The 12,146-nt window shown below is 38.5% G+C and overlaps 2 protein-coding genes, 2 long non-coding RNA genes and 1 pseudogene across 5 annotated transcripts; 3 read left to right on the plus strand and 2 right to left on the minus strand.

Moving 5' to 3' along the window:
• The first annotated feature begins 266 nt into the window (after positions 1-266).
• On the plus strand, positions 267-1,150 carry LOC147920063 (uncharacterized). Its single transcript, XR_015590886.1, has 2 exons — positions 267-506; positions 642-1,150. It is a non-coding gene; the product is annotated as an uncharacterized LOC147920063 (long non-coding RNA).
• Positions 1,151-1,606: 456 nt separating this feature from the next.
• Positions 1,607-3,831, plus strand: LOC104764231 (putative F-box protein At1g60180; annotated as a pseudogene). The gene is made up of 3 exons (XR_015590885.1): positions 1,607-2,664; positions 2,829-2,990; positions 3,126-3,831. The product of XR_015590885.1 is annotated as a putative F-box protein At1g60180 (transcript).
• Positions 3,832-4,093: 262 nt separating this feature from the next.
• LOC104764232 (receptor-like protein 33) lies at positions 4,094-7,179 on the minus strand. The gene is made up of 2 exons (XM_010487724.3): positions 4,426-7,179; positions 4,094-4,331 (listed from the first exon to the last, which is right to left on the minus strand). The coding sequence occupies exons 1-2, from the start codon at positions 7,084-7,086 to the stop codon at positions 4,323-4,325; spliced, it is 2,670 nt and encodes an 889-aa protein (XP_010486026.3). The 5' UTR covers positions 7,087-7,179; the 3' UTR covers positions 4,094-4,322.
• Positions 7,180-7,895: 716 nt separating this feature from the next.
• Positions 7,896-8,772, plus strand: LOC109130736 (uncharacterized). The gene is made up of 2 exons (XR_002036666.2): positions 7,896-8,136; positions 8,311-8,772. It is a non-coding gene; the product is annotated as an uncharacterized LOC109130736 (long non-coding RNA).
• Positions 8,773-8,813: 41 nt separating this feature from the next.
• Positions 8,814-11,802, minus strand: LOC104764233 (receptor-like protein 32). The gene is made up of 2 exons (XM_010487725.3): positions 9,101-11,802; positions 8,814-9,021 (listed from the first exon to the last, which is right to left on the minus strand). The coding sequence occupies exons 1-2, from the start codon at positions 11,768-11,770 to the stop codon at positions 9,013-9,015; spliced, it is 2,679 nt and encodes an 892-aa protein (XP_010486027.2). The 5' UTR covers positions 11,771-11,802; the 3' UTR covers positions 8,814-9,012.
• Between the last annotated feature and the right edge of the window lie 344 nt (positions 11,803-12,146).

Below are 12,146 nucleotides of genomic sequence, written 5' to 3' on the forward strand. Positions count from 1 at the left end.
TTATTTACTTTTGGAGTGTACTACAACCTTCTCCTGAAGTCCCAAAGAGTTGTTTAAGAGATAACGTGAAACTTCAAATGTTTCGAACATATTGGGCTGTAATAGAGGCCTACGATATATTTTTTTTGTTAAGAGGCCCATGATATTATAAACCTATGCTTCACGTTATGGTTCTGGTAGGAGAAGTTTGATCGTACCGGAGGGTTCCAGACCGGTTGAACCAAGCTATGGTTTCAATTAAACGGATACAATTTCGGGTCGGGTTTGCCCATCTTCTTCTCTCCCCTGTATCAAAACAAGTTCTGTAAATTTTTCTCCTGTAAACAAGTTCGAATCTTTATCATTCCGACCTTGAAGATGAACTCAATCGTCGTCCTAATCTCCAAGCCTTGTCTGATTCCCTCCGACGTCTCCGATCAGTGAAGGTGAGGAAGAAGAAGATCTTTTGAGTTAAGCATTCCAGAGAAGACCCCAGCTTCAATCTCATGGAGTTGATCCTCATAAAGGTTGGTGATTTCACTGTATCTCATAGGATAATGATTCACTTAGAACGCTTCTTCAAGTTTTGTGGAGCATTAACTTAGAATTCAGTTTAGGCTTTTCCAAGTGTTCAACTGTTTGTTTGTTTCTATTACCAATAGATTATTGGTCCGGTGCTGCAAAAAAATCCAATGGGAAAATCTCAATCTTTAATGCAATGGTGCCCCAATCTATAATGTTGCAGTTAGATGTGGTGATGATCGGATCATCAGGTTATGTATTCCATGGGTTATGTCCTCTGCAGTGACATTAAAATATAATTTCATCTACCTTCTGCAGTTTTATTTAGTAGTGCAGTTTCGATACCTCTCTCAGAGTTCTTGTCCATGTATTCGAGGTAGGAAACTAGGGCTGGGCATAAAACCGTATCCGAATACCCAACTCGGAACCCGACCCGAAAACCGGGTTTGGGTTGGGTACGGGTTTGCCTATAAAACTCTATTGAGTTCTATTTTCTAATACCCGTGGGTTCGGGTTAGGGTCGGGTAATACCCGGTACCCGTTTGGGTACCCATTAAACCCGAAAGCATAAACATATTTATAATATTTATCATTAATATAATGCAATTATCCCAAAATTATGATTATAATTTTGAATATTTCATTTACTTTTTTATACCTAAATATCAAAAATAATCAAAATATCTAAAATATTTTGTCACAGAAGTCAAAATTTAACTAAATTTATTTAAATTTAATTAATTTTAATTATATTTTTTCGGGTACCCGATAGTTCAGGTACTAATCGGGTTCTAAATTTTGTAACTCAAACCAACCCGAACCCAGTAGTACCCAAACCGAACCGAACCCATATATCTAAAAATACCCAATGGATTCTATTTTTCTAAACCCGAATGGATAATACCCGAACCCGAACGGATTACCCGAATGCCCAATCCTATAGGAAACAAAGTTTTTCAATTACATAGAAGCATAAAAGTTGACTAAACAGAGCTGTTAAAACTAGTTTTAAACAATAAAAAGCCCACTACAAACAGAGTAAATTTGATTTGTTGGGCTTACAGTATAGAAAAACAATATGTGGGTAAATAACGTTTAAAATATCATTAACTAGTTAATAAAATTTGCTATATTTGACAAGTCTTTTTATAAAAAAAAATTTAGAAAAAAGGAGACGACGTCATTAGACTGTGTTAGCGGCAAAGAGAAAATATACGCACAAAATTTAGGTTAATAAATTAAGATGGCGCACGAGAGCTCCACAGCCGCTTCAAGTCTTCCTATATTGTGTAACGATCGTCGTCGCGGTGGTCATCACCGGAATATTGACTTAATAAGCTCTTTGCCTGATGAGATCCTCCAACATATCCTCTTCTTTGTTCCGACGCAACTTGCCATCACAACTTGTGTCTTGTCTAGACGATGGAGGCATGTATGGTCCGGTACACCTTGTCTCTCCTTTGATGATAATAAACTGCATGCTGCTTGGATAAACGAAACATTAACTCGCTACACAGCTCCCAAGATGATCAAGTTTCATCTCAAAGCCAGAATGTATGATCACACTGTTGCCGACATGGACAGGTGGATGGAGTTCGCCATGTCCCGCAACGTGGAGAATCTATCCCTCTGCGTCGATCTAAGTTGTAATTATTATGATAGTTATAAGTTTCCTGATTTCTTCTACATCAATTCCTCTATTAAGCAACTCACCTTTGGGTTACCACATTCTTGTATGATTCCCTCATGTTCTGTATCTTGGACATCGCTAAAGAAGTTGTCCTGTCTTACTGTTCTCTCTCCGATGAATCTGTTGCTAAGATTCTATGTGGTTGTCCGATTCTCGAAAGCTTAAAATTGAATCATTGTCCACATCTTAGGGTTCTTGATCTCAGCAAATCGCTGAGCGTGAGAACATTAAAAATAGCCTGCAGCTGTTATGTGTCGGGGCCAATGCAGATTGTGGCACCACATGTCCATTCTCTCAGAATACACAACTATCAGTTAGCATGTGCTTTAGTTGATGTCTCGTCTTTAACTGAAGCTAAAGTGGACGTTTCAGTTCAAGAGACAATCAATGCTTCTCTATATCAATTCCTTCGTGAAATGCTAGAGAAGTTGCAGAATGCAGAGAAGCTTACTTTTGGGTGCTACATTCTTCAGGTATGTTTTAGGATCTAACGTCTACAACTCTCTTACTTACTTTACTAATATTGGTTTCACAGTTAACGTGTGCCGATGGATTAGTTATCATGAGGCATGTATAAGTTTACGAATGGTACTAATTATAAATATTTTGTTTTGTGGTTCACTATCTCTTATGCTAGCTTTTAACTGTCGCGGAGGTTCGTGGTATTACTTTTCCGATGTTGAAGATAAAAGCTTTGATTCTTGAGACAGAGATCTTTCAGTGTGTTATTCCTGGTATAGAAAGACTGTTGCAAAACTCACCTAATTTAAAGACGGTGACAGTTCATGCAAACACAGAGGTTCGTATATTTACCATAAACTTCTTCTTTTATTTTCCTTAAGCCTCCCTTGTAACTATCATCGAGTTCGAATAATCCAAGAATCATGTTTTTTTTTTTTTTTTTTTTTTTTTTTTTTTTTTTCCTATTGAGAAGAACTATTGTGATGACTTGGTGGGCGTGGGAGGTTTGGGATCAAAAGATGGAGCCTCTTTGAATAGATCCCAATGGGAATTAGAGTCGAAGCACGTGGCTTCATTTGTGGAACTTGTGCTTAAAAACGCAAAGGCATTAGACAAGATGGTTCTACAGTTTTACAGATATTACCCTAGGTTTAAGTTTGAAGAGTTGGTTCAAACACTTCCTCACAACAATACTGTCTCCATTGTGCTCTCAACCAGGCAGAATGGCACACATCATATGAGTGGTGAATCATAGGGTTTAGTCTTGAGTCTTGATGACCATCTTACATGGAGTCTTGAGTTATGTAAATTTTTCCCCTGTTCGAATCTTTATCATTCCGTCCGAATCTCCAAGCCTTGTCTGATTCTCTCCGACGTCTCCGATCAATGAAGGTGAGGAAGAAGATCTTTTGAGGTAAGCATTCCAGAGAAAACCCCCAGCTTCAATCTCATGGAGTTGATCCTCATAAAGGTTGGTGATTTCACTGTGTTTCATAGGATAATGATCTTCAAGTTTTGTGGAGCATTCACTTAGAATTCAGTTCCAAGTGTTCAATTGTTTTCCTTTGTTTCTATTGGTGTGGTGCTGCGACAAAAATTCCAATGGGAAAATAGACTTTTTGTAATAGGAAACATCTCAATATATTAATCCAATGGTGCCCCAATTTATATTGTTGCAATTAGATGTGGTGATGATCGGATCATCAAGTAGACCAATCTCCGTTGCAGAGATCTTTTGAGTTTTAGGAAACAGAGTTTTTCAATTACATAGAAGCATAAAACTTGACTAAACAGAGCTGTTAAACAATTAAAAAAAAACCCACTAAAACAGAGTAAATTTGTTTCGTTGGGCTTAGACGTGAATAGATTGTGACTTTGTGTATCGATTTTGATCTAACGACTTGGTATTCTTGCTAAAAGTAGCATAAGTTTGTTGGTATGTTGGATCTTAAAAGCAGTGATCGCTTTTAGAGATAAGTTTATTTATGACAGAGCAGCTGAAAAAGGTTTGTAATTCAGAGAGAAACAGAACAAAGATTTAAAGCTAAACCGATCCACATATTAAACTAAAAGTGGACATATTTGGGATGCGTTCTCCCCAAGCTTCTTGTTTGCTATGTAGTGTTACTGATTGTGATTGGGTTGCTTCATTGTCTTCTTCGTCTTGGATTTAGTAAGGCTATACAAAGACATATTAACTTATTTCGTTAGTTACCCATTATAATATATATATATACACAATAGTTTTTTATTCTTTCAAATGTAGAATATACCTCTTTTTTAAGCGTTGTAGACCTTGTGGTGCTTCTTCTTCTGCTTCTGTGTTTGTTTCGTTGAAAATGGTTCATGAACCACTGTGGTTTGTAGCAAACCAAGATGTATCCAATCATCAATCCAAAGGCAATACCAGGTCCTAGTCCTATTGCAGCTGCTAGCCAACTGAACATCATCTCTTCGTCTTCTTCCTCTGACTCCGGCTGTTCATGTTCTTGTGGTGTTGGTGCATGGATATCAACACAAACTTCGTCAAGTGAAGGGCCATAAAGTCCGTGATTGTCCTCGAAAGAAGAGCATTTTTGCCTACGAAACTGAGTTCCCCCTGGTACTAGACCTCCAAGCTGGTTGTGAGAGAAGTTCATGTATGCAAGGTACGAGAGGTTCCCTAGTTCTTGTGGAATTGCTCCTGAAAGCTTGTTTCGAGAAACGTCCAGTGACTCTAGCTCTCTCAGGTTCCCCATAGATGATGGGATATGGCCGGTGAAATCATTGCTTGACAAGTTAAGAACTTGAAGCTCTTTTAATAAACCGATAGATTTTGGAATCTCTCCTTCAAATTTGTTTTCAGAAAAGTCGAGAGCTGTGTAGATTTTTAGGATACGTACCAGCTCCATCTCAACACCTTTGTTCGTCAAAACCATTGAATCATGGTAATAGCCTGATCCCAAGTATTTTTCATTAAATCGATCTTCATCTTTTTTAAGAGACGACATTGCAGTCCAGTCCACAAAGCAATCTGATGGCAATGTTCCATTGAAGTGATTACGGGATATGTCCATGATTCGCAACTTAGGAAACCGAGTCCGGTGTATCCGCCCGTGAAATGCATTGGAGCGTAAGACAAGAACATGCAGCTTTTTTAGTGAACTCAACCAGAACGGAAACGTGTCTTTGATTCTGTTTCTTTCCACATTCAGAACTTCAAGAGTAGAGAAATGGATCAAAGATCTTGGAAGCTTTCCCTCCAATTCGTTATGACTCACATCAAGCGACCTTAAACTTTTAATTATATTCTTTGGAAGACTTCCACTCAGACGATTCCGACGTAGGTTTAGATCTGATAGAGTACTCATGAATTTTCCCATACAACGAGGGATTGAACCACTGAAGTCGTTGTTAGATAAATCGAGAATGATTAGAGAGCGTAACGAGCATATGAAAGATGGAATATCTCCACTGAAATTGTTGTTGGAGCCTAACAAGTGCTTCATAGATGGTTTCGAGGCAAATGATTTTTCAGGTTTCGTTGATCTTTCGAAACCGATGAAATTGTTGTTGGAAATATACATGTACTCCAACTGTAGTAGTAACCAGCTAGGAACTTGGCCTTTGATTTTGTTGTTGGAAATGTCTAACGTCCTCATTTGGCGTTGCATTCTTAGGACCTCCGGAAACTCGGTGATACCGCATCTTGACAAGTTCAAAGAGACTATCAATTGCGAAGGATGGTCAGGAACTGAACTTTTGTTTGTGACAAAAACATGGTTGCCTGAGAGATCCAATGAAATGAGCATCTTGAAAGATGATAAGACTGCATTCAAGTCAATTATAGTGGTGGTGTTCGAATGGGATAGGTAAAGATTTCCAAGCAACTTGAGATGCGAGAGGATATTAAAGTCAACTGGGCCTTGGATGTTGAAATGGGAAAGGTCAAGTGTCCTAAGGTTGACTAATCTAGAAATAGATCTAGGGATTGGACCTCTCAAGTTGTTACCGCCAAGTTGTAACACTAGTAAATTAGACGGTGAAGATAAATTCCCAAACTCAAGAGTCCCGCTGAATTGGTTATTTTCCAAAAAAATAAGAGTTATAAAAGGAAGGGTGAAGAGAGAAGAAGGGATGGTCCCAACGAAATTGTTTCCATTTGCGGAAAAGGACTCCAAGATGGAGAGTGAAGTGATGTTAGGAGGAAGCGTGCCTGTGAACTGATTGTGAAAGAGTGATAACTCAGACAACATTGTAAGATTGATTAGTTCACGTGGGAGGTTACCACTAAGCTTATTATTATCAACACGTAAGATAGACAATTGGTTCAAACTCCCAATAGAAGATGGGATTTCACCAACAAAATTGTTAGTAGAAAGGTCGAGAAAGGTGAGATACGACAGATTTCCAAGTGAAGATGGGATTTCACCAACAAGATTGTTACCATAGAAGCGTAGAGAGGTGAGGTGAAAAAGGTTTCCAAGTGAAGAAGGAATCCAACCACTGAAGTAGTTTCCAGAAAGGTAGAGAGAGGTGAGTTGAGAAAGGTTTCCAAAGGAAGATGGGATTTGACCACTCAAATGATTATATGAAAGGTCTAGAGTGGTTAGAAAACGAAAGTTTTGAAGCATAGAAAGATTACTATTGGAATGAAACCAGCCATGGAGGCAGCTGCACATAAGGTCTAGCTCGATTACTTCCCCGGACTTAGCATCGCAAGTAATACCTTCCCAACGACAACAGTCGCTGCTATTGCCCCATGAATTCGTCTTCGGAGGACCTGGACAACCAAAACAAGGCTTCTTAATATCAAACTTGTTCTTGAACTCAAGAAGTGCATCCCTTTGTTTGGGATGACATAAGTTTCTATTAGTAACAGCAAGAACATCTCGAAAATTATAAAAGAACAAGAAGAGAAGAAAAAAGAAAAAAGTAATAGGAATGAGACTCATTGACTGTATCGAATATGAATATAATGAAAGAGCGAAAAGGGAATTTGTGATGGTAACATGGTTTCATGCCAATCTCTTTATATACATAAGAATAGACTGTCAACTTAACTCCACAAAGATAAATCCACTCAGCTTGTCATTCTACCAAGTCTTCTTGACGTCGGACAGAGAGGGCAAAAGGTCTTTGTCTTGAATGTAGGTTTTTGTTTTATTAGTGGAAAATTCATACTGTACTGTATGTTGTTTGTCGAAACCATATTATATATTAAACCAAACATATTCCACAAAAATAGAAAAATACCAAAAATGCAAACATTCCAATCACAAAGAGAGAAACATCGATTCAGCTTGATCAAAATTAACGGAGGAGGTTAGACTTAAAAGAAGAGCATATACTTTGCAAAACCAAAAAAGTTAGTAGAGGTTACTGACTTGCAGCAAGTGAACATCTTCTATAATATTAATTAACCTATGCATGTTGAGAATTCGGTTTTGATTACAATTGCCGACATATTAATTTCAATACTTCCATCATTTTTACAAAAAAAAAATACAAAACACAGAAAATTGCAAATTGTTCTAAAGCAATCTCCCCACCTAGCAGTCTACTAGCACTACCTCCCAAAATGTATGGTCCGTAAACTGTCTTCGTCTTTTTTTTTGTATGTTGCTTTCTTTGCCGACGTCTTTCAAAGCCTGGGCCTAAATTAAGTGATTTCATTTGAACTAAAGAAAGCCCATTGTTTATTGGCCCAATTCGTAATGCACCTCCTGCTATTATGTTTTAAACGTCATGGTTTCTGAATTCTGATAAGAGAAGTTTGATCGTACCGGAGCGTTCTAAAACCGGTTGACCCAAGCTATATGGTTTTAATTAAACGGGTCGGGTTTGCCCATCTTCTCATTCAATCGCCGTCCGGATCTCCAAGCCTTGTCTGACTCTCTCCGACGTCTCCGATCAATGAAGGTGAGGAAGAAGAAGATCTTTTGAGTTAAGCATTCGAGAGAAACCCCCAGCTTCAATCTCATGGAGTTGATCCTCTCATAAAGGTTGGTGATTTCACTGTGTTTCATAGGGTAATGATTCGATTAGAACGCTTCTTCAAGTGTTTTGGAGCATTCAGTTTAGGCTTTTCCAAGTGTTACAATTGTTTGTTTGTTGTTTTCTTCTTCGATTTACGCATTCAATAATTTGTGTTAATGTTAGAGAAATCTCCGTTGCAGATGATCCTTAAGAATGGATGATCAGTCATGATCTTCAAAGTCTTGACAGGCAGTATGTTTGATCAGATGCATCCAGCCAAAGCCAGCTCAGTGGCATAGTGTTGCAGTGCACAACCAAGTGTTTGGCTCTTGGCGCGTGTTAACAAACTCGCATTTGTAGATATAAAGACCAGACCAGTAGACAAAGCATCCATTGCAGCTCATCGGTTTATGTTGAGGGGGATATATAGACTAGACCAGCAGTGAAGTGAAGACTGTTCTTGTGTTCATATAGTGATGGTATGCAGAATACATATGTCCCTTTTTTACTCTCTTCTGAGTATATTGTTTAATCTATGATCATCTGTTTGTTATTGACTTATGCTCTGGTTATGTTAAAAGTTTATGTTCCATTGAATAGATTGTGACTTTGTGTTATTGTGTATCGATTTTGATCTAACGACTTTGGTTTTCTTGCTAAAACGTGGCATTTGTTGGTGTGTTCGATCTTAAAAGCAGCGATCGCATTGAGAGATAAGTTTATTTATGAGAGAGCTGATGAAAAAGGTTTGTAATTCAGAGAGAAACAGAACAAAGTATTGAAGCTGAACCGATCCACATATAAAACTAAAAGTGGACATATTTGTTGCATTCTCCCCAAGCTTCTTCTTTGCTCTGTAGTATTACTGATTGGGTTGCTTCATTGTCTTCTTCGTCTTGGATTTAATTAGGCTATACAAACACGTTTAACTTATTTCGTTAGTTACATTATAATACACATATTTTTATTATTTCAAATTTAGAATATTACCTCTTTTTTAAACGTTATAGTGCTTTTTCTTCTTCTGCTTCTGTGTTTCTTTCGTTGAAAAAGGTTCGTGAACCACTCTGGTTTGTAGCAAACCAAAATGTATCCAATCATCAATCCAAAGGCAATACCAGGTCCTAGTCCTATTGCAGCTGCTATCCAACTGAACATCTCTTCTTCTTCTTCCTCTGACTCTGGCTGTTCATGTTCTTGTGGTGCTGGTGCATGAATATCAACACAAACTTCGTCAAGTGAAGGGCCATAAAGTCCGGGATTATCCTCGAAAGAAGAGCATTTTTGCCTACGAAACTGAGTTCCCCCTGGTACTAGACCTCCAAGCTGGTTGTGAGAGAAGTTCATGTAGGCAAGGTACGAGAGGTTCCCTAGTTCTTGTGGAATTGCTCCTGAAAGCTTGTTTTGAGAAACGTCCAGTGACTCTAGCTCTCTCAGGTTCCCCATAGATGATGAGATGTAGCCGGTGAAATCATTGCTTGATAAGTTAAGAACATGAAGCTCTTTTAATAGACCGATGGATCTTGGAATCTCTCCTTCAAATTTGTTTTCGGAGAAGTCGAGAGCTGTGTAGATTTTTAGGATACGTACCAGCTCCATCTCAACACCTTTGTTCGTCAAAACCATTGAATCATGGTAGTATCGAAAAGAATCTCCCAAGTAGTTTTCTTTAGACGACGGATCTTCGTTTCCACCAAGTGATGACATAGCATTCCAGTTCACAAAATAGTTTGACGGCAAAGTTCCACTGAAGTGATTACGCGATAGGTCGATGATTCGTAATGTAAGAAACGAGGCATGATGTATCGGTCCGTGAAATGCATTGGAGCGTAAGACAAGTACTTGTAGTTTTTTAAGAGAAGACAACCATGACGGAAACGTGTCGTTGAGTCTGTTGTTTTCCACATTCAGAACTTCAAGAGTAGAGAGATGGATGAAAGATTTAGGGAGTTTGCCCACCAGTTGGTTATGACCAACATCAAGTGACCTTAGACTTTTAAATATATTCTTTGGAAGACCTCCACCAAGACGATTCTGACGAAGGTTTAGAAATGAGAAAGTACTCTTGAGATTTCCCATACAATGAGGGATTGAACCATTGAGGTTATTGTCAGATAAATCAAGAGTGATTAGAGAGCGCAAAGCGCATATGAAAGTGGGAATATTTCCTGTGAAGTTGTTTTTTGAGGCAACCAAGTACTGAATAGATGGTTTGGTGGTGATAAAGGATGATAGTCCAAGTTCTGTTGATCTTTCGAAACCGCTAAAAGTGTTGTTTGAAAGATCCACGAATATCAAATTTGGTAGTGTCCATAGCCAGCTAGGTACTTGACCTTTGATTTTGTTGTTGGAAATGTCTAGATTCGTTATATTGTCTTGGCTCCTTAAGAGTTCCGGGAACTCAGTGATGCCGCATCCTGACAAGTACAACTGACTAATCAATTGATGATCTGCAACTGGAGTTTTGGTTGTAGCTGAAACATGGTTGCCTGAGAGATCCATTGAATAGATTGAGTTGAGCTGCGAGGATAAGAGTGCATTCAAGTCAATCGTTGTGGTGGTGTTCAAATGAGATATGTTAAGAAGTAGGAGCGACTTGAGATTCATGAAGATACTAAAATCAACCGGGCCTTGGGTGTTAAGATAAGAAAGGTCGAGGTCCTGAAGGTTTATAAAGTTGGAAATGGATCTTGGGATTGGTCCTATGAAGTTGTTATTGCTAATGTCTAACACTGTTAGTGTAGTAGATGGTGAAGATATGTTCCCAAAGTCGAGAACGCCGTTGAGTTGGTTATTTCTCAAATTAACAGACGTCAAAAAAGGAATAGTGAAGAGAGAAGAAGGGAGAGGTCCAGTAAAAGCGTTGCCCCATGCTTCAAAGTACTCCAAGTTAGAGAGTGAGCTTATGTTAGAAGGAAGCGTGCCCGTGAACAGATTGCGGGAGAGTGATAAGTCCGACAGTTTTTTTAGTTTGAGTAAAGGAAGGGGGAAGGTACCAGTAAGTTCATTGGAATCAACGTTTAAGTTGGTCAACTGGTTCATATTGCCAAAATATGGCATCTCACCAACGAACTCATTACCAGAAAGGTCGAGAAAAGTGAGGTGTGAAAGATTTCCAATCGAAGAAGGGATCGAACCACTGAAATAATTTTTAGAAAGGTCGAGAGTGGTGAGATGAGAAAAAAGTTCAATAGAAGATGGGATATGACCATTGAAATAGTTATATGAAAGGTCGAGAGTGGTTAGAAAATGAAGATTTTGAACTTTAAAGAGACTGGTATTAGAATGAAACCGGCCTTGGAGGCAGCCACGACTAAGGTCTAGCTCGAGCACTTCCCCGGACTTGGGATTGCATGTAATACCTTCCCAATAACAACAGTCACTGTGATTGGCCCATGACTCTGTCTTCGGAGGAAGAGTGCCGTCAGAGCAAGGCTTCTTAATCACAAACTCTTTCTTGAGCTCCAAAAGTGCATCCCTCTGTTCGGGATGACACAAGTGTTCAGTAGGAACCCCAAACACATCTCGAAAATTAAAAATGAATAAGAAGATCAGAGAAAACAGAGTAAAAGGAGTGATAGTCGTTGAGTTCCAAGAGACTTTCATTGAACTAATGAAAAGAAAAAGCAGAGAAAAAAAAAATGGAACTGAGAGTAACATTGGTTTATATGCACATCTCTTTATTTATACATATAATAATAGACTAGTCGACAAACGTAATTTCACTCTTTGTCTTCTTTGCAAGTCTTCTTTACGTTGGATACAGAGAGAGTCAAAGTCTTTGTGATTTGTTTACACATTAACCATGTTGAGAATTCGATGTGATTTGGTATTACATTCAACGACATATCAGTTTCGCTTTCGATCATTCAACATTTATATAAAAATAAAAAAAACAAGAAAAGAAAATTACAGCAATGTTGTCTCCACTCTCCTCCACTAAAGCATGCGCTCGCTACCTTCCGTGAATGTCTTGGTCTTCTTCTTGTAATGATTAGTAGTAGTACGTCGCTTTCTTGGCCGACGTCTTTCATCG

The sequence above is a fragment of the Camelina sativa genome, chromosome 19 (genome assembly GCF_030686135.1).
Source record: "Camelina sativa cultivar CO46 ecotype springtype chromosome 19, ASM3068613v1".
Lineage (NCBI taxonomy): Eukaryota > Viridiplantae > Streptophyta > Magnoliopsida > Brassicales > Brassicaceae > Camelina > Camelina sativa.